The sequence below is a fragment of the Globicephala melas genome, chromosome 5, assembly GCF_963455315.2.
Source record: "Globicephala melas chromosome 5, mGloMel1.2, whole genome shotgun sequence".
In the NCBI taxonomy this organism is placed as follows: Eukaryota; Metazoa; Chordata; class Mammalia; order Artiodactyla; family Delphinidae; genus Globicephala; species Globicephala melas.
In genome coordinates, this window is record NC_083318.1 from 44,903,474 (window position 1) to 44,925,832 (window position 22,359).

Genomic DNA, 22,359 nt, shown 5'->3' on the forward strand with positions numbered 1-22,359 from the left:
AGAACACAGTTTAGCTGTAGTTGCAGAACAACAGAAATGGAGTAGAATTAAGTCTAGGAACACAGTAATTGAAAACGAATCTTGGAAGTGAATCCTCTGAAAGTCTACTACACGTGACTAGGTAATACAAAAACATGGCCACTGATGGATCTCTGATTTGTCCACAAATACATGTATTAATCTTAATTTGTAAGAGTAAACTATGGTCACTTACACCTTGGGAAACACTGGATGATATATAGCACAGTGATTTCCAATCTTTCATAATTTAATTCCCTATTTACTTTAATTAAAAGACATGCCAATAAGAGGTAAGTTGTTTTGTCTGGCAAATTTTATGAAGAAAAAGTAATATCAATTTGAACCAAATATAAAGAAATTTTTTTTTGTTTGGTTTACAGTCTTATTGCAAGTCAGTATTTGACGTTTTTCTGGCTTTTTAAAATGTCAAAAATAGCTTCTGTACTTTTTACCAACTTTGAGGACTACTAGACTTCAGGATCTACCACCTGAGACAAAATCTAATCCAATCTCATAATTTTACAGAAAAGGTAGCAAAAATTTTACATTATTTTGTAATCTTTCATAATTCATTACATAAATTTTATAATAGCTCATAATTTACATATAGGGTTAAGAATTTATAAAATGACACATACTGTATGCCCTTTTTTTTTTTTTTTTTTGCGGTACGTGGCCTTCTCACTGTTGTGGCCTCTCCTGTTGTGGAGCACAGACTCCGGACGTGCAGGCTCAGCGGCCATGGCTCACGGGCCTAGCTGCTCTGCGGCATGTGGGATCTTCCTGGACCGGGGCACGAACCCGCATCCCCTGCATCGGCAGGCGGACTCTCAACCACTGCGCCACCAGGGAAGCCCTGTATGCCCTTTTAATCCCCCTGAACAAGTTAGGGTATTCATCCTCCTTTTACACTGGGTCTCCATTCCCTGCACCTATTCCTCAGTGCCAAACTAACATTGTTCTGGGATAACATTCTAATCATTCTAAAGTTTTCAGACAAATTTTGCCAACACTCTATTGCAACTGTTTCTAGCATGCTATAATACATCGCCACTGCTAGATATATTTCAACAAAACAAGCTCTAGCATCCATACTCTACAAACAATTGGGAAAAAATTTTTAAAATAGGGGTCTATTAATAAAGAAATGTTGGGACTTCCCTGGTGGTCCAGTGGGTAAGACTCCACGCTCTCAATGCAGGGGGCCCGGGTTCGATCCCTGGTCTGGGAACTAGATCCTGCATGCATGCTGCAACTAAGAGTTCGCATGCCACAACTAAGAAGTCCACATGCTGGAACGAAGATCCCACATGCCACAACAAAGACCCAGCCAATAAATAAATAAATATTTAAAAATAAACAAATAAATGTTATCTTCTGCAATCACTGAACTATATTACCAGGAAAAGAAAATTCCTCAATATAAAGAGTAGTATTAATATATCTAACTTTTTAAAGCATTTGTAAGAAAAGAATGTAAGAAGAACATGGGCTAACTGAATCTCTCAAATTAAAAAAACACCTGATTTTCATTAATAATTTCATCCTTCCTTTACTGAAAATCTCTTGTGATAGAGGCAATAAATGGAAAACCTTACAGACCTGGATTTCTTCTCCTTTTCCTCATCATTCTCTAGAGAAAGATATGAGCAAGTATGACACTTAGCACACCAGAGGCCAAATGGCAGCACACTCTCCTGCCTCCACAATTAAGAGGTACAGCTAAACCATATAAAAAGAAAATTCCTAAGTCATTATATTAACTATCAATTTATCAATTGATAAGACTAGTTACATTTTTCTCAAAAAGAGGAACTAAACCGTGTAGAAGTGGAACAAAGTCTGCTCTGTCTAGTTTTATCTAGCATATAAGCAGCCGGGAGAGTCATTTGACCTGGGCCTCACATTTGCAAATTTGCTACATATTTATGATTTTAGTATCATCTTCAAGTGAGGTTATATACTTATATGTGGCATGACTAAAAAAAAAAAAAAAAAAAAGGCCTACAACTTCAAATTTCCATCCCTCTACTGGACTTCCTGGATATTACAAATTAATACCTTTTGTAGATCTAATAATGATCGTGTAAATACAATTTTATTTCATGTTTTAAATGTGTTTAAAGCTTAATCTGTTAGGCAAAACATTTAAAATATACAACAGTTTGTAAAGCCCACTTCAAAAAGGTAAGGTTGCCAAGCCTCTTTCAAGTTTTCAGAGATCCCCTTTTAATATTTGTAGTTTTCTTTACCTTGGCTTAGTTTCATCTTATGTGTCTAGTTAACTTAGCTACCACATGGAGGATATCAAAACTATGTCTTCTACCTCACAAGGCTGAACAAATTAGGAGGTATAAAGGCACTTCAACAAGGTTAAAGCCCTATTCAACAAACACAAAACATTACTAATCATCTTATAAAAGACTTGTATCCAGAATTTATAAAGAATACATAAATCAACAGTAGAAAGCAAACAACCCTACTAAAAATGGGCAAACGAATTGAACAGATCTCTAAAAAAGAAGATCTACAAACTGCCTATAAGAACTTGAAAAAGCACTCAACATTATTAGTTATGAGGAAAATACAATTTAAAGCAAAATGAGATACCATTTCACACCTACCAGAATAGCTAGTAACAAAGATGGGTAACAGTAGTTACTGACAGGGATCTGGAGCAACTAGAACTCTCATGCATTTCTAATGAGTAAAATGATAAATTTGGGAGAATTATCTGTCAGTTTCTAATACATTTTAAATATACATTGATGCTATGACCCAGCAATTCTACTCTTACGGATTTTCCCAAGAGAAATGAAACAGGTGTCCAAAAGGCATAAGAATGTTCATAGCAGCCTTATTAATAATCCCTAGTGACTTATTAATAATCGCTTTCAGAGGACGTTGTAAGAAAGAACAAAGAATCAAAAGTGATTCTTGTGTTTTAATACTGAGTGAGTGGGAAGGTGTCAATGGCACTAATTAATGGGGGACATAAGAAAATGAACAGGCTTAAAAAGGAAAATAAGTTTAGATTCACTGAGCTTAAAATTCTTCCATAATATATATGTGGAGATGTCTAGAAAACAGCATGGAACTTGGAGACTGTGGCTAATCAAAACAGAGGTTAAGAGTGGAAGCCAGGAGAGTGGATGAGGTTTTTTTTGGGGGGCACAGTCAGGGAAATACATGTATGTATAGAAATATACATATGAATGTATATATAACTCTAAGGACACAGTCCTTAAGGTATAACATTCTGGGGACAGCATGAAGATCAAATAGTAAAGGAGGCAGACAGGATTCTTAACCCTTTTCGTGGAAGAATTCCTTTGGCAGTGTGGTGAAGACTATGGTGGTCTCCTTCTCAGAATCATGTTTTAAATGCACAAATTTGTAGGATTACAAAAGAAACCAACTATACTGAAATACAATTTTAAAAAATTTTAAGTTAAGATACAGTAATATATTACCTTTTCTTAATGCATATATTATAATGCATAATATAAGATCTAGTAGTAAGTCTAATATCTACTATAATTTCAAAGTAGTCAGAATATAAACAATAATTATGTGTGATATGAAAATATCTATGATTTTTATTGCTAGAACAGGTATTATTAATACTACTGTTGTTTGTTATCAGCATTTATATTTGAAGGAAATGTTAAACTTCAGCTAGGGGTTAGTGAAAATAAAGATGTCATTTTTTTCCCCCCATTCAAGTTCATGAACCCATGAAATCCTGTCCATGAACTTTTTGGGGAATATCCCTGGTTAAGAACACTTGAACTAGAAAGTAAAATTAAAGAGACATAAAAACTTGATAAAACAATATCATGGAAACTACAGCAGCAAAATAGCATATGTTAATTTTAAACTGCAATGATAAAATACTATATCCCCTGCTTCATTTCTTACAATTGTCAAGTAGAACAAGATACAAAGGCCAGAGAACAGCATGTTAAGCAAAGTAAGGTGGAAAAGATTCAGAGGTTTCTGAATATTTTCAGAGAAAGAAAAGAAATCACAACTGTATTTAAACTAATTTTTAAAAATTTATCCCCATTAGGAATCACTTGATAACCACTATAACCACAGACTGCCAATACAATGATCATTCTATGTCTCATACATTCCACTCCCAACCTGCTTCATCCAGCCTCTGCTTCTTATACGATCTACTGATACACTCTGCCATGCAAGCCAGGGTCAGAACAGATGAATAATGATGGCACAAGTCCTTCAGTTGGCCTAACTGCTACCCTAGAGATACAAAACAATTCATTATACTGAACAGGAGCGGTAAACCATTTTCCTCTTAGAGAGACGCAGTCAGGCAAGTTACGCTAGATACATTATCTCAATGCTTATGTCTCTCTACACAATAGTCTGTGTTGTAGTGAAAATCTGACTAGAAATTATTTGGAATGCTGAGTCATCTCCCATGACAAACTATCTTTTTTTCTGCCTCCTCAGCAGCTATGGCACTTGCTATTAAGTACTATCAATCTCTGACCCAACAAAGTAGTTGTTTAGACAATGCCTTATTCCTATCAAAGTCACCGTCAACAGAGCTTAGAAGTTACTGTCCAGAGGCTATTATTACAGGGGAATTATGGCTGAGTGTGCCACAGTGTTTGTAGAACATATCCACTTGTAGATATACTACCCACTATAACCAATGTGGCACTCAGAGAGATACGAACATCTCCAGAGAAGCTTTTAGGTCTGCTAAAGCTAGGGCATTCCTGAGAACAAACAGAAAACAAAATAAAGGTGTTAAAAACCAGACTCCCTACCAAAGAAAATCTAATACTTTAATTTAACAATATAGCAAAGCCCAAATAAGGCTGTAAAAATTCTATTCTAAATGAGTTAAGTTTGATAAGGACTACAGTAGGATCAAGATCATGGAGAATATCTTCAGTAACAGGCAGAAAGGAAAACTGAAGAATGAGGGCTTAATATTCAACTCACAAGGCTAATACTATTTGCTCTGTCTTGCCTACTGAATATGAGCCATAAAAGCTCCTCCCAAGTGTTGCTTTCTTACTTTCTTACTTTTAATTTTAAATGGAATGAGTCTCTAAACAAAATGCAAATAAATTACTAATAACAAGCATTAAAATTTTTTTATCTAGAAAATAACAGCATAGCTACAGAGGCACAGAGCTATCTTTTAACTAAAGATCTCCCTTCATTGTTATAACTAAAGTTATTAAAAATCAAAGACTCTAAAAAAAAGACTCTAAAATAACTATGATACTTGCTCAGGGTAATAAAAGAGACACTAAGGGAAAATACACAGTTTCTGCTCTCTATGAGTTAGCAATCCAGTATGGAAGGATAAAATGTAAAGATTGTATATTTCTTGGAGGAGTATCTTGAGGCTTATTTGGTCTTCAATTTCAACGTTCCTGAGTAGGGTACACGAGGTTTAAGTCCACAAGAGAATCAAGAGCACATGAACTACTCTCTCTATTCTATCTCTACTGTATCCTATTATTAACATGCCAGTGTCCTCCTTGAGACTAAGCACTGTATCTTACTCATTTACCTATTCAGGGATCTACAATGGTACCACAACAAGGTAACAATGAATTTCATAAATAAACGATGCTTCACACTTCAAAGGGAATAAAGGGCAGCATTAACAGCTGAGCAATGAGTTATTAACCTTTTTTGGTTTTGGTTTTGGTTTTCTTAATTTTTTTTTATAGGGCATAGAAAAATAAGAATGAGAAGACATCCCTTTACTCTCTCACACTTCGCACAAAAGGTTTCTGAACTGTCACTGAAAGGAATTATTACCAAAAAATGATTTTTTTTTTTTTCTGGAAGTCTTATGAGCTAGTTGGTTCAAAGGCAGAAAAGAATGCAGACTTAGACACTGCTTATGTTGCTTTCACTTTGGTTTACTATGCCACTACTGAACATGCACTGCAAAGGATAAATATAAAATCAAGGATCAAATGAGTGGACATGGACTTCCTGAAGCTCCTTTTTATTCCACAGATTTGACTGTCTCAACTGCCCATGTAAAATGAGGAATCTGCCAGACAAGAGGAACATGGAGAACACATAACCATAGGATCTCTGCCTTTTATAACATTTTAGGGGTTTTTTTGGGGGGGGAGCTAAGGGATAGCTGCACCCCAGTTATACTTCTAAGTTTCATTTCTTAAAGCCTACCTGAAGCTTTACTAAAAGTCATGGTCTACCACAGCTTAATGCTGCTATTTAATCCTTTTGCCCCTCCTTACCCTTCCTGCTTCTCCTGTTTTTTTGCCTCTTTAAAGCCATGATCTGACCATGGTATTTGTGAATCCCCTAGCCTTGTTAAAGCCAAAGTCCAACTCCCCTGTGACTACAACTTTCCTTGTTAGGCTTTTTAGCAATTAAATGTTCTTTGTAAGTTCAGCTCATCAATTTTGGACTTTGGAAGAATCAGTCTCTAAAGTATGCCTTTAGAGCAGAGTTCTTCAAATTCTGTTGGATATTCACTCATCAACTAACAAAACTGAGAATGCACGTTAAAAATATGTGTATTTTTCATTTTTATTATCTATTTTTATTTTATCTATTGTATCTATTTTTATTATCTATTTCATTTGTATTATCTATTTTTCAGACTTAATTCAGATAAAACTACATAGTAGAATAAGTATATCCATTTAACTGGCCATATAAATTATAATATATCACAATACTCAGAATGCAAACCAAAGAATAAGGGCTCCATTATCAATCCCTCCTTGTCCTCACTCTTCTCCCAAAACACTAGGTCTCCTTTATATGACAAGGGACTTCTGATACAAAGCCCAAGTAAGGGTGCCACTGTTAGTCAATCTGTCAAAGATTAGTAACGGTTAATTTATTTTTTTTTACGTTTTAAAAAATATTTTAAATTTTAAAGTAATTTTAGACTACAGAAAAGTTTCAAAAGCAGTACAAAGATTTCCTGTATATTCTTTTCCCAGTTTTTTCTTAATGTTAACTTCCTATATAACCAATTATCAAAACCCAGAAATTAACATCAGTACAATACTATTAACTAAACTGTAGATTTTATTTGGAATTTATCAGTTTTCCCACTAACGTCCTTTTTCTGTTCTAAAATCCAATCCAGGATCTCACATTGCATTTAATTGTCATGTTTCTCCTTAGTCTCCTCTAATCAGTGAAAGTTCCTCAGTCTTTCCTTTCATGATATTAGACATTGTGGATGAGTAACAAACAGTTATTTGGGAGAATGTTCCTCAGTATATCTGATGCTTTCTCATGATTAGTTCAAAGTTACACATTTTTGGCAAGAATACTACAGAAGTGATGTGCATTTCTCAGTGCACCATATCGGTGTACCAGTAAGACTGGACATTTGTTACTACTGGTGATGCTACCCTGGATCACTTGGTTAAGTTGGTGTCTGCTCGGTTTCTCGACTGCAGAGCTACTCTTTCTCCTTTGTAATTAATATACTGGGGAAGATACTTTTAGAATATGCACATACTCGGATTCTCATCAAACTTTTGCCCACTGATTTAAGCACTCATTGCTGGATGTAATAATTGTGACTGTGGTGTTCTAAGGGTGATTTTCATTCCCTGCATTCCTTCTACATTTTAAAATTGGAATTCTTCTCTGAGATAGAGCTGTCCCTTCTTATTTATTTACATCAATATGAAAAAGTGGATATTGATTTTATTCTATGGGTTATCTTATTTATTTTTTTGCTCATATTGTTCCAGCTTTAGCCATCAGCAGTTCTTTCAGGTTGGCACCTGCATCCTACCAATCTACCTTTTTTTGAGACTTCCTTACTTTCTGGCACCACAAAGTGCTCCAAATTCATTTTATACTTTCCCAGCCCCAGCCATGGAAGCAACCACTTCTCCAAGGAGCCTTGGTTCCCTTTATTGGAGAAGTCTTATTTTATCAAGGATGTACATCAATGTAAATAGAATTCCTGCACTCCAGTGGATCACCTTACTTAATCCCTGACTACATGCACATGTGATATTGGACAGCACCATTTTACAGCACTGGCTCTATGATGGTAATTGTTTTTTCTTTTTTTTGGTCTAACAAAATATTCAACAACAATGAAGGAATGTTCTCTATTAATAGTCTAAAACATTTCCAGGGTTAACAAGGATTAAGTCAAAGAAGTGCATGTAACAGGAAGAATCACAGACTTGTCAATATTATCCATAGTTTTATCTCTATAACCTTCTAGACACATGTAAGGCCTGCAACTCTGGAACTCCAATAACTCCAACAAACGACAATGCCAAAGGTACATAAACATACCCTAATCTAGGTAGGCAGTGACCATTACTCCACCAAAAAGTGAGTGCTTCTTTTACAAACAAACCTCAACAACATCAACCAGTACTGCCAGAACAATAAGTGTGCTTTTTAGAAAAACAAAAATGGATAAAGACTCCCATGAAAAAAATTGCCATCATTTAACATGAGCTCACAGATGGTTTTGTAGAACTCTAGAGTATTTTAAGTTGAAAAATGAAGTATGTGCAAAGTAAATCAGGATCCACTAGGCCATAACATACCCAAAAGGCTTTGGAGTTCAAATAATACCAGAATATTAGAGCATATGATCAGACTCACTAGAATATTTGGCTAGTATCATGGTTCCAGTTGCTCATTAGAAACACTGCTAGCCTAACTTAGTGTATTTAAGACAGAAGCAACCCTAAGGCAGGTCACTTTAACATGTTGCTGGCTTAAATAAAAAATAAATTTTCTTAAATATATATAAAAGTATTTTAACATTTCTAGTTACTATAATGTATACTCTTCATTACCCATATCTAAAGAAGCAAAAGGTAATCTAAAATAATAAATAGTTCCCAAATAATCTATATTTTGCTTTAGAAAATGTGACCTTTCATTACACAAATATATTCATACAAGATTTTCACTCTGTTATTAGTTAATATTTTAAAATTAGCTTCGGTTCTCTGATTAATCAGAACATGAAGGGAATATGAAAAATGGCTAGCAGGATTAGCTAACTTTTCAAACTATCCATGCTGAAATTTTACCTCAAAGTGTCTCACATGATTATTGAAGGCTGACTGGTGTATATGCCTGTACAATAATTTTTTTCAAATATTCCTTTACCTTTGTTTCACTTCCTTAATGCTATATCGACTAACAATATATCAACACACTTTAGCAAACATTTCCCCATTTTATCAACTAAGAAACCAAAGCAAAAAAGTGACTTTTCATTTGTATAAAATAAACACAAAGAACGTTATAATTTGTATTCTGTTTACCTGACAATTCTACTCCCCCAAAGTACCCGAAGAGTACTATTGATATATTTACTGCTGACAGTTCTGAAGTATTACTACTCACTTTTGACACTGTATGATGCCTTACACCCTGATGTTAGTTATTAATTCATGGGCTCCTAAGGACAATCTTCTTAATGATTACAAGACTTAATTTGAGAACTAAACCCTATGTGATCTTCCTTTTTTGATTTACTGTGATTCCAAGTAACTGATGATAATGATAATAAATAACAGTAGCAGCAGTTTTAGATTACTGAGTCCTTACATTATCTCTTCTTCCCACCCCTCCCCAACTTTATTGAGGTATAACTGGTACACAAGAAAAACTGCACATAAATAATGTATACAACTTGGTCAGTTTGGATGCATTATCTCTTCTAATCATCACAATAATCCTCTTAAAAATGCCACAATTATTCCCATTATATAGAAATGGAAACTAGTCTTAAGGAGGTTAAAAAATTTGCCTAAGGTCATGCAAGGTTGAGTAAGTAGTAGAACCAGGACTAGAACCCAGGTCTAATCCAAAATCTGACCTCTTAACTACTATGCCATACTATGAGTAGAGCAAGTCATTTACATGCTGGTGCCTCGATTTCTCGTACACTCAAAAGCAAAAAAAAAAAAAAATTAGTGTAATCCACCATAGGGCTACTCTTCACTGGATGCCTAGTATACATATGGCACTAAGCTGCATGTTTCATTTACATTATATTAATCTTCACAATAATATCACCAAGTTAAGCTGCCCAATATCACAGCTTCTTAATTAAAAAACAAACAAACAAAACAGCAAGCAACCCATCTAGGTTTGACTCCATAGCCCATATTCTTTTTTCCATCAGAAGCTACTACTGAACACACAGCATACCTATCAAACTAAAATCTAAACTAGTACCTTTTGTTTTAATAAAACTATTTTTTTGGTGGGTGAGGGTAGACAACAGAGTATAAATAAGCATCCACAATTATTATGCCTCTTGCGCATATGAGAAAACTAAGTCACATAAAAGGGTAAGTAGTTTATCAGAACTATATAACTAATGTATGGTAGGGCAAGATTTGAATCCATATATGTTTCATGGTAAAACTTATGCTTTGCCCTTTCTACTGAAGATAGAAACGTTTTAGAAGACTTCACTCAAAACACTTTAAGGGGGAAAACACACACACATACAAATATATATCCATATGGAGAAAGGTAGGAGGTGATCGCTACTTGGTAATAACAAATCAATGAGTTCCAATCAATAGAACAGTCTGAGCAGGCTGTGAATATAATGGACAACTAGCCAACAGCAAATAGTAAACTGTAACTGACAGTTCATAATTACATGTAAATTTAAAATGGTGAGATGGTAATTTATAAAACTAATTTATCACATTTCACAAGTACAGTATTTGATCAAATCCTCTGCTAGAATCCTAGACTCCTTGTATCTTTGTAAGAGAAATTCAGAAAGAATTAATCAGCCACTGAGGTTCCAAAGTGCCAGAGAGAATAAGTAATTATTCAAAAGAGAATTATAACTATATCATATTAAATGAGATAGGAGAGTTCATGTGTTAGAGCATATTTAACAAATGCTATTTCTACAAAAATTGCACTAAAAAAAGATCTTTATGTGAGATTAAGAAACTGAAAATACAGACTCAAAATTATGGCAAGACAGAACTTCAACTTTTTATTAAAAAGTTGAGGTGGTAGATTGATGCAGTGGCTGGCTTATAACTCAGGTGTTTTTTACACTATAGTTTATCATCCACAAAACCACAGTATATGAAGAAAATTATCTGGAAAAAAACAAAACAAAACAGCTGACTAGTAACATACTTCTCCCTCTCCCTTATTATTTCAGTTCAGGACACATGAACTATTTCAGTCTTTAGCTAATGTTCTTGGCCATTAAGTTTTCTTTCTTTCCTCAAAAGGTCCTGATCTTGAGATTCTAATACCACCCAATTCGGTATATTGGGCTGTCTTAAGTTTGCAGGCAGACTACAATCAGGTTTAAAGTCTTACAGCTAAAGTACCAAGAGGAAACATACTTTTAAGAATTCTGGATTAGAGTTTTTAGACGTATTATTTACAATGACAATGAAAACTTTCTAAATGTATGCTTTAAAAGTACATCTTAAAAAGAAACTAAGCAAAAGAATAGTCATAGTAGTTTTTACTCTGAAGTCATCTAACAACCTGCTGTTTTTAGGTATATAATAAGACATAACCACTGTTTTAAAAGCATACAAACTAACAAATATTGTGGTTTAATTTAAAAAATTTAAAATAACATGAAGAAATTGAAACTTAGCGACAAAATTTAAAAAGATAAAAATCAGAGAAAAGCAGACCTCTAAGAAATGTAGGCTTTCCAAGAAGTTTTAAAAAAACACAAACCCTTATTTTCACAGCATCTAACAAACACACACAATTTGCAGCAGGAGGACTGAATGAAACGTATAAACATCAGTTCTCATAAAAAAACAAACAAAAAAACCCCTCATCTTAGAAACATAATATTTCATAGAGCAAAATTTTAAGACACCTGAATATATAGCAACTGAAAGCAGGAACCTGCTTTTGTCTTGTCTTTTGAGCAGGCTTCGCCTGTGTCTGCTTGGCCCCTTGCCAACACCCCTGAACCACACTGCTGTATGGTACCCTAAAATCTGTTCAGCAGCTGAGCCATGTTATTCCACCACACATACATGTAGGCAGTGTTCTCACTTTAACCCTAAAATGCATAATTATACATAAATTGAGCAGCAAATATATATTACATGTTGAAGAGTATCTTCTATGATTTTGATTTATGTCTTTGACCAAAACTCTATTCAAAAAACTAAGAAATGTTTATAAGGAATTGGAAAGATAAAAATTATTAAAATAGTCTTTGCCTCCAAGGAGTTCAAAATCTACTAAAATCAATACTCTTAGAGGGATATGATGGAATAATACTTAAAACTGACAAAGAAGGTAGAAATCATTTCACAGAATCAAAATTATCCTTAAAAATCTCTTAAATAGCCCACCAGTACAGTGTATACTTATGGTCTGCAGTCTCATACATTATTATGTATTATGAAACACACATTTTTTAACATGAGAATCATGCTCTATTTTGCAGAGATGCTTTAAAGTACAGGAGGTGTGTAGAAACTGAGAGCTATTAAAAAAACAGTAAATTTGCTTAATCTCCCATCTCATGGCCCCTACTGGGGGACCAAGGGACGCCACAGGTATTCTGACAAAGTAGAACAGTGGACAGATACCCACGTGACACAGATTTTTCTTTTTCACACTTGGCATGAAATATCTGCTGTGGGATGCTGATGCATTTGACACTTCTGGAAGTAGGACTTATGAAAGTGTTTTGATAAAAAGATACTCTCAGTCAATGAGGCTTGGGAAACAGTATCACAATAAACAGTGAATGGAGTATGAACAAACCTAGCATATTCTTCTGTTAACTTCAAGGAGTTAAAAGAAATGTTGACTGTAAAGCAAAAAGTCTTACATCTTGCTAAGGAGGCTGGGTTTAATGAAGTGGACCATGGAAATGTTAACTGTTAACATCACATAGTGAAGTTTATGATTAGAAAATCTTTCAACTTGATGCTCATCATTTGTCAGGCAAAGATAAAGGAGTCACAAATACTTGACACCAAATCTTTAAAAAAAAATTTTAGATCATGCAGATAAAATGTCTGTTCATACAAGTGAGTCTGATCATGATATGAGAAGACTCCACACATTAAAGGGTGACCAGGAGCTGAAAAACTACAAGTGACGGGAACTTAAATAGTTCATCCATTTTTAAAAGAAGTTTTAAAAAAAATCCCAGTGCCTTTTCTGTGGCTTCAGCTGATGGTTCAGATAAGCTAGTTCCATGGATTCAGACATGGATGAACCTTAGGCATTTAATTCACCTGTTCAATACTTCACCAGCTCACTCTGACTTAATACTACTCATCACCAAACAGCAACAGGAACTAAGCCTCCATCTCTTTTATTACCATCAAACTTCATGCAGGCAACTCTTTAATCAATTAAACATTTTAAAAATGCTTTTTTGATTATTTTACTAAGTACTATTAATAATCATTAACTATCTTACATTATTTAATCAGTTGTTTACATTATAGTACATGTTGCTTGGTCAAGTTATTTAACTGTTACTTCTTTGTATGTAAGTAAAGGAACAGAGTTAAATAATCTCCAAATCCCCTATCTGCTTTTAAATGCTATAATTTTAGCTTGGTCTTAAAAGGAAAATAATCTGTAAAACTGAGGAACGGGAGTGGCGATCACCTCCTACATGCCTGATCTATAATTTTTCAAAACTGATATTAGCTTTAACTCCTGAAATGTATTTCCCCCAGGTTTTCTGTAGTTTGAGTTTGATACCCTATTTTTTTTCTTTTTAGCGTTTGCTCAAATGTTATTCGACTGCTCTTTATAAGACTGCAATTCCCACCTCTACCCTGGCATTCCCTAAGCTCCTTTCCCTGCTTTGCCTCCACAACACCTACATATATATTTATATCCAGCACGTGTGAAAGGTGTGTGTGTGTGTGTGTGTGCGTGCACGCATTCACATTCAACCACAAACAGAATTTACTTGCTTACTGTCTGCTTCCCCTCACTAGCACACAGAAGACAGGGATGTTTTCTGCCTTTTTTCCACTAGTATGGTACCTGGCATATAGAAGGAAACTTAGTGGAACGTTGTTGAATGAATTAACTTCTCTAACCATGGACGAGAAATATGTTTTATAAAGGCCAACATGCTAGTCTTGCTCTGGGGAAAGTCATACTCAGGGAAAGAAAGAAGTAAATTAGCAGGATTTTATGAAAGAACACATAGGTGATGACACAGCTGGTGAATTCATGAGTTACTCAAGAAAATCAGAAAAATATTCTAGAAAGATTTTTAAATGATTACTACGAAACAGTTAAATAGCACGTAGTAACTGTCTATTACTTCCACAAAAAAGTGCTTTTTCCAATTCAGTACTCATTAGTTTGAACAGCATATACAGATTACTACATTTATTCACATACAGGCTAATTTCACTATCTGCAGTATTAGAGACAGAGCACAGGGGAGAAATACTACCCAGGGACAGATGGTAATTCAAAAAATAGGGCCCCAAATAGAATTATATCTCTTCTGAGAATTAGGTCTTCCCTCTCACCTAACAGACTACACTTTCTCAACTGAATTAGAATATGCAAAGAAATAATTTAGACAAACTTCTAAAGAATTATATAAAGATAAATGAAAGAACCACTGCTTCCCCAAAATTTAAATTATGTCCTCAAAATGTTATGAGTTGTGTATAACCATTGAAAGAATAATTCAATGACTAAACATTTCTGAAAGGAATTTAGAATCACTTATATTTTCATTATTTGGGCTGACTCCTAGAACATCTTAGAATATTGGAACTTTCTTATCACATGCAAGGACTCATTAAAGACTTTGCTAAAAGATCTAGCATACTACAGCTATAAGTAACATTTTAAAAAAACTGGATAGACAATCATGATTTTAAAGCATTACTGTTGACCTTTAAAATATTCCTCTTCTACAGGCACTCAATTAAGTTATCGAGTTTTAACTGTACCGGGTATAATTCTAGGTGCTGAGGAGATATAGACAAAATCCCTGTCTTATTGTTCTTATATTCTAGAAGTGGCAGATAACAAACAGATATTAAAAGAGGAGTCAGGGAAACAAACAAACAGACAAATGAAAAGAAGAATGATGGGAAAGAGACTGACTGAAAGAATTATCATAAATGGGGTGGTTGGAGCAACGAGTGGTCAGGCCAGGGTAATGTTTGATAATATGAAGGAGTGCAATGCTCAAGTGCAAACAAGGATTCCAGACAGAGGTAACAGCAACAGCAAGTAGGAAGACCCTAAGGTGGGAATAAGGTTAGCACATCTGAGGAAAAGCTAAAAGCCAGAGTCTGCAAAAGAATAAACAATAAGAGATGTGGCTAAAGAGGAGGCAGAAGTAGGCCATGTAGATTGAATTTTTGATAGATTTTACTCTCAGTGACATGCAAAGCCACAAAGCCATTGGAAGCTTTTGGGCAGAGGAATAATGTCCTGGTTTAGGCTTCAGAAATATCATTTTGCCTTCTGTGTAGAAAAAATGAATTGGTAGGGAAGAGAAAAGTAGAAGAAGAGACGCCAGTTAGGAGGCTCTTTAAGTAGTATATGCCAGAGATGAAGTGCCTTGGATTAGGATGGCAGCTATGGAAATGGTTTGAAGGTAGAACCAATGGGAGTTGATGATAGGTTGACTGTGGGTATACAGGATACTGAGGAATCAAGAAAAGCTCCTAGCTTGGGGACTGACCAACTGGGGTCAAGGGTGATACTTTTTACTAAGATAGGAAAGGCTGGGGCAGGGGAAGGTTTGGGGAGAGTAAAGTCAAGTGTTCTGTTTTAGATAGGTCATTCTGAGATGGCTACTGAATATTCTACTGAAGAATACCACCAAGTGGACAGATATAAGAGAGTAAAGCTAGAGAAAAGATTAGGATTAGATATAATCCTATAATATTCAGGTGTCATCAACACATACATCGTAGTTAAATCCACTGGATGAAATGATGCCATCAAGTAAGAGAAGGCATACTGAGAAGAAAAGACAACTGAGGACTAACTCCTAGGCTCTTCAATATTTAAAGGTAAAAAAGACAAAAAGCAGCAAGGAGCATGTGAAAGAAGTAATCTGCAAGACAAGGAAAACATTAAAAGAATATAGTTTCCTAGAAACCAGGATTAAGGAAGTGCTCATCCCTATCAATTGATGCTGAAAAGCTGAATAAGGTGAGAACTAATAACTTTCCTCTGAATAGTACAAGATGGAATTACCAATGAAACTGATAAAACAATTTCAATGTTGTAGTAGAAAAGAAAGTCTAATTGGGATGGGTTGAAAAGAAAAGGGGAGTTGAGAAGTGAAGATGGTAAAAGTACAGAAAATAATTATCTACTACCTGTCAGATGCTTGAGATATCTCAGCAGGCAAAAATACAAAAATCTAATTCTTCATAGTGCTTATATTCTAGCAAAAGGAATAAGACAATGAACAATAAAAATAAGTAAATTATATAATATGTTAGAAGGTGATTGTGCTACAAAAAGGAAGCACAATTTTTAGTTGTGAACTTTTGAGAAGGATATAAAACAACCACCTGTAACAGAGGAAAGGGACTAGGTGAGACTTAGAAAGTCAGCATAATAGGGTGTTTTACTTTAGTCAAGTTCAGCTGTTCCAGGGTAAGTGTGTAAGATATTGAGAATAGGGTTAAAACACAGATAAGGTTCTGACAAGCAAATATGACAAAGGAAAAGAGAAGCAAGGGAGTTAAAATTTTACAGAAAGATAATTACAGCGATTGAGCACAGTATCTGAGCTGAGTAAGGAGAGACGTGAAGTCGTAAGACAGTAACAGTGAGAAGTGGTATGGTCAATAGATTGGGGGCTGCAAGGAGGTTAAAAAAAATACTGGGATGACTACTGAAATAAAATGGTAGTAGAAATAGGGATGGTTGAAATTATTTTTGTGAGGTGGCAAAGGTCTAGGGATGATCATGGGAAAGGTGGTTGGAGTGGAATGGAGGAAAAGATCATTGGAAATGAAGAGGTCAAGTAACTGAGAGGCCAGAATGTAGAACCTAACAGTTACATAGAACTTGAAGTCACAAAGAACTAAGATGGGAGGAAGAAAGTGAAAAGGCTGGTAGAGGTGTGCAACATGATAATATGGATGGAATATTTAGATATTCCAAACAAGCTCAGGGTTTGGAGTAAGGATGGCAAATAAATGATTGGAAAGCAGCTATAAAGATCTCAGAAGTTGCTTGTTAATTTTATCACCCCCATATTACATAAAGCAAGGAATTAAAAACATCCAGCAAGGGAAAGGTCTACAAAAGCATCTTTTATGAATATATAGGTTTCACTTAAAGCAATAAAGTAAAGGGAACATTAAGAGAAAAGACTGAGGATATAGGGGATTGCTGATGAAAGACCACAAGTTCCAGAAAACACAGTGGAGAAAATTTGGGTGCTTGTAAAGGTGTAAATGACTGGGTCAAATTAGAGATTAAAAAAGACAAAAGGAGATAAGAATCCATGTGATGATGAATGAATGACCTGATAGTCGGCCTTCAATTCCTGCTATGGATGGTGTTGCAGGCAGAAAGGTGATTTTAACAGAAATGCTTAAAATCTTAAATAGTTATAATTTTAAGTGTGTTCTTAGAATTTTATTCATATCCTCTACATGGCAAAATAAGAAAAATCTTTTCAAGGATACCTCTGGATTGTGGCTCATAATGGTATGTGGATTATTTTATGACACTAACATACAGTTCCCTAAGAGTTCTAAAAAGGCAGCCCACATATAAAGAAAAAGTCAATGTATGACCACGTGTTATCACAAAGGCACATTTGTATAAGAAATGCTTAGGGCCTGAATGAATCAGGTCAAATTTACATAGTCATTCTAGGATACCTGCATTTAGAGAAAAGCAATCTTAACACTCCTGTTTCTAAGAAGTCAAACGTTTTTAGTATCAGTCATAATCCAATTAATTAATAAGCAGTATTAATATTTATTTCATGCAGTATTATAGAGCTTAAAAATTAAAAGTTTAAAAGGAAAAGGATCTGTGTTCAAAAGAGCCATGAAAAACTTTATATAAAACCTAGCTAACAATTAATTTAAGGGGGAAAGGTTGGTTAATAGCAGCTTTCAACTATATACCAAGGTCTTCGAAAAGGAAAGGCCAGAATAGTAGTTACATGAATGCTCAATGTGTGTGTGGGGGGTAAAAGATAAAGTAGGAAAAACATTATATTTTGATGAAGGAAGGCTTTATTTTGTTATATACACTTAGCAGTATGATTCATTCAGCTACAACGTGCATACTATCTGTCCAATTTAGTCAAGTAGCCTTCTTTAACTGAAAAATAAAAGATGAGATATCTTCCTGAATCGTAAGCCAGTGATTTACACTGCTTCAGGTGATCAGAGAATGTGAAGCCAAAGTCAAAACAGTTTAGTTCATATCCTACGGGGACAGCTTCAAAAAAGGCATTTTATATCTATATGCCTATGTTTACCCACATTTCAAAACAAATAAACTGACTGATATTCAGGCTATACACAGCAATATACTTAAGTACAAAGTAGGAAAAGATAAACAATACATACACGCTAAATAATTTTCTTCTTCAAATAAAACAAATAAGTACTAATACCACTGAATATGTAGAGAAACTGGAAGATATATGGACAGTTTATCTTAGTACTCATTTATTCATTCAAAAATACTTACTGAAGATCTAAGATGTGACAAGTACTATTCCAGATACTGAGGATTCTGCAATTAACAAAACAGAAGTCCCTACTATCATGGAGGTTTCATTCTACTCTAGCATTCTAGACAATTGTCTAGGTTAACCTCTAGAAGGAACTCAATTTTGAAACATTTCTAAAGTAAAGAATATATAAAATTAGTTAAAAGTTCATCTCTGCACTAAAATATCCACTCCCCTGACTGTACTTACTCAACCCTACAAGAGTATTTTTGACTGGCTTCTAATTATAAGGGATAGTCCAAACTGTATTTAGATTAAGTAATAAGTTTTCTCCAATTATTAAATACTATAAGGGAACTAATCACTAAAGCTGTTCATGTTCATATAAAGCAAAGATGGAATGCTCTGTATGTCTCATAGGTCCTGTCTAGCCTGCCTAATTCAATTAAAATAATACTAATTCTAGGCTGCTAAGTAGTAGAAAACAGGAATGATTTTCTACTTAATACTTAGAATCTAAGTGTTCCTCACATAGAAAATCTTTGACCTTTTAAAATTCCTTCCAAGGATTCAAACGTCCACAACACAAAACTTCTCTGAGCTTCATTATCTCAGTCTGTTAAAGCGATAACAAGAGTACCTATCTCTTAACAGTGTTTTGAGATTAAATGAGGTAAGTCACAAAACGGACTTAGTGTTCAATCATAATTGATGACATCAACCATCTTAATTATCCTAAGTGTGAGTTCTCAATAACAGCAGCTTACATCATCAACTTCCATAAAACTATAGTTAAGAAAGATAATAAACAAGCTACAATAGGGATATTAGAAGATTTCTCTACGTTTTGGCAAGATGATCACATGCTTATGCTCCTCAAACTAAGCAACAGATTTAAAGTATCAGTAATACTAACGCTATTAATATGCAGCACTCCTATAAATGACCAAGTTTGAGAAATTTTCAGGAATCAAATAAAAACTTCACTAACAAGATGCTTTATTAGCATTTTATTTGCTTCCGAATACTCGGAATTTCCTATCTTTAAAAACACATTTTTTGCCTTTTATTTCAAAGTAAAGTTAAAAGAACTTACTAAATAAATAAACAAATACACAAACAAAGGAGTTAAAACCATTTAAAAGATACTGTTATTATCTTCTAGTCTCATCCTGCTCCGAAAATGATTTCATTCAAAGAAATTAAAAACAAACAACAGAAACAAAACCAAGTAAACAAGTAGAGAAGTCCTTATGTTTAATTAAATCTGGAAAGTGATGAGGGACTACAAATAAAGAAATTAACAAAGACAAAAATACTGAAGACCTGAAGTAAAGCAAAAATACTACTAATAAGAATCTTTCATTTAAAAACTCTGTGATCCTTCAAAGATCTTGAAGAAAACCAAAAAAATCCCCAAATGGAGAGGTCACTAAATATCCATGAACACTCACCCAACCATTGGTAGGAGACCTCTTGGAGACCCAGATGCTTGAATCAGCTGAAATAGTACCAAGTTTTTACTGATTACTCTTAACAGGGCAATGGAGCACAGGCTAACTCCATACTATCAAATACTAAAAGTCATTATTATTGATTAATTTCTACCTACTACCATTACAAATTATTCAAAGGAGGCGGCGACTGAGTAAGTTCTAAGGTGAGTGAAACTTACTGCATGCATGTGTGTAAATGCATACATTTTCTCCAGCTCTCTTAGTGATGTAAGTCTGATAACATAATTCTTATAAATGTAAATATAAAGACAGAATAAAATTTTCTAAGTTAATATAAAATTCTTAAAGAAATCATGTAAATAATTTTTATATTGGTTCATAAAGAAAATTTTAAGAAAACAATTTGTTTTTTAAAGATACTGCCAATTTCTCAATACTAAGTACTTTGGTAACACACAGGAAAAGATTTTCAGTCCCCTGCACTTAAAAAAATATATAGTTCTTAACTTTAGGCCTTTTAATATACTAATGGTTCTTCTCATCAGAGGATTTTCATATTTCAACACATAAAAGAACTCGTAACAGTAAGACTAAACAAAAGCTTCCTTTCTCAAAGGTGAAGACTATATTCAACATTATAGATTAAAACCTGTAAGTCATCTGTTTTAACAGAAAATATCTGATGTTACCTAATTCAAAAGAGGAGTAAAAGCACTATCAATACTTAGATGAAAATACAGTAATGTTTTCCCCAATCTCAGGAAGCTGGGAGGTACAGTGATCCTCCCACCACCATCCTTCATTCCCCCTGCACCATGACTTATTCCAAAGGTCTATGTGATAAAAATTAAGACACTTTACTACTGCGCAAATGGCCAAGAACAAAAAATGGAAGGGTCTATATTTCTGTATTTTTCTCAAGTAACTTAAGATATAAAAATAACTTCTGCCTGATACATGTGTATCAAAGCAAGAAAACAAGTGAAAACAGCCCTAATTTGGATTTAATGTTTAGATAGACAGGAAGCAAAGAACAACACTGACATTGTAATGTCAAGTAAGCACATTCAAGCTATCAAAGAAACACTGAAATCTCAAGCCAGCAAATATACTACCGACCTGGCTGATAATGATTTAACTGTTACATTTCTAAAAACAGCTTTGCAATATATTATATCTATCACTTATTGAACACAAAAGAACTTTTGAAGTCAGAAACAAAATAAGGAAGACCAGAAGCATATAAAATTTTCTTCTGCCTATAGTAGATTAAGAAAATAAAGTCAGGGAGAGATTTGAGAATAGAATGGTGAAAAGGAAAGCCTAATAGAAGACAGCTCTACAGTGATTGCAAATCCTAATGTCCCTAAAAATATGAAGAAAAACTAAGGACAAAGAAGGAAATAATCAAGAATGGAGTAGAGATTGACATATTAAAAACTTGTGTGAGAGAAAATTCAAACATTTTAGATGTCTATTGCAAATTTTAAATGACAAAGTATATCAATATTACCTTTCTTTCGAAAGAGTGCATTTAGGTAATTTTCTGCTTGGCATTCAATCTTTTCAGTGTTGGACTGGCCCTGAGATGATAGTTCCTCTGTTGGTGTCGACTGTGAAGAATCAAGAGATGGTATACAATCCTAAAATTAGAAGAAAACAACATAAAAAAATCACTTTTTATTTAAACATGGGGCTCCATTTAAAATGGCAAAAAAATTCTGTTTATTTTTTTATCTTTTAAATATGTCAAATTATATACAGAACATAAGATTTGAGAAAGGAGTCGGGAAAAAAGAAATTTATCTTTGATAGAGGGACAAACTAGCCTTATTCCTTAGCAAAACTATTGTCAAAAAGGGGGTGGGGGCAGATAAAATATATTGTTAAATAAACTCACTATATAGCATGCCAGTAATGAGAGTTTTAAGAACAAAGCAGATATGTTTATCCACTAATCTGACCAAAATGGGTGCAAGTTCTCAAATTCCCATTTCTTCTCAGCCCTTCCCACAACAGTACATAAAGAATTAGGACTTCCCACCATGCAAGAAGATGCTGCTTGTCTATTTTATGCCCTGTTTACAGTAGAAACTAATAATTAATCATTTCACAGGAGATAATTATGATATCCAAAAGACTTCATGAGAAAGTAAAAGGCTAAAACGTAGTACTACATTATCCTCCAACCACTGATTCCTA

At 34.2% G+C, this 22,359-nt stretch overlaps 1 protein-coding gene across 11 annotated transcripts in view; it reads right to left on the bottom strand.

Moving 5' to 3' along the window:
* LCORL (ligand dependent nuclear receptor corepressor like) overlaps positions 1 to 22,359 on the bottom strand; it is a 171,031-nt gene that overhangs the window by 86,294 nt on the left and 62,378 nt on the right. For 9 of the 11 annotated variants that reach the window (XM_030864296.3, XM_030864299.2, XM_060299187.1 and 6 more), the window contains exon 4: positions 21,671 to 21,800. In XM_030864296.3, the coding sequence (XP_030720156.2) occupies positions 21,671 to 21,800 (130 nt within the window). Of the gene's footprint in view, positions 1 to 20,154; positions 20,202 to 21,670; positions 21,801 to 22,359 lie in introns of those variants that run through there. The other 2 variants (XM_060299191.1, XM_030864300.2) reach the window with 2 other exon arrangements.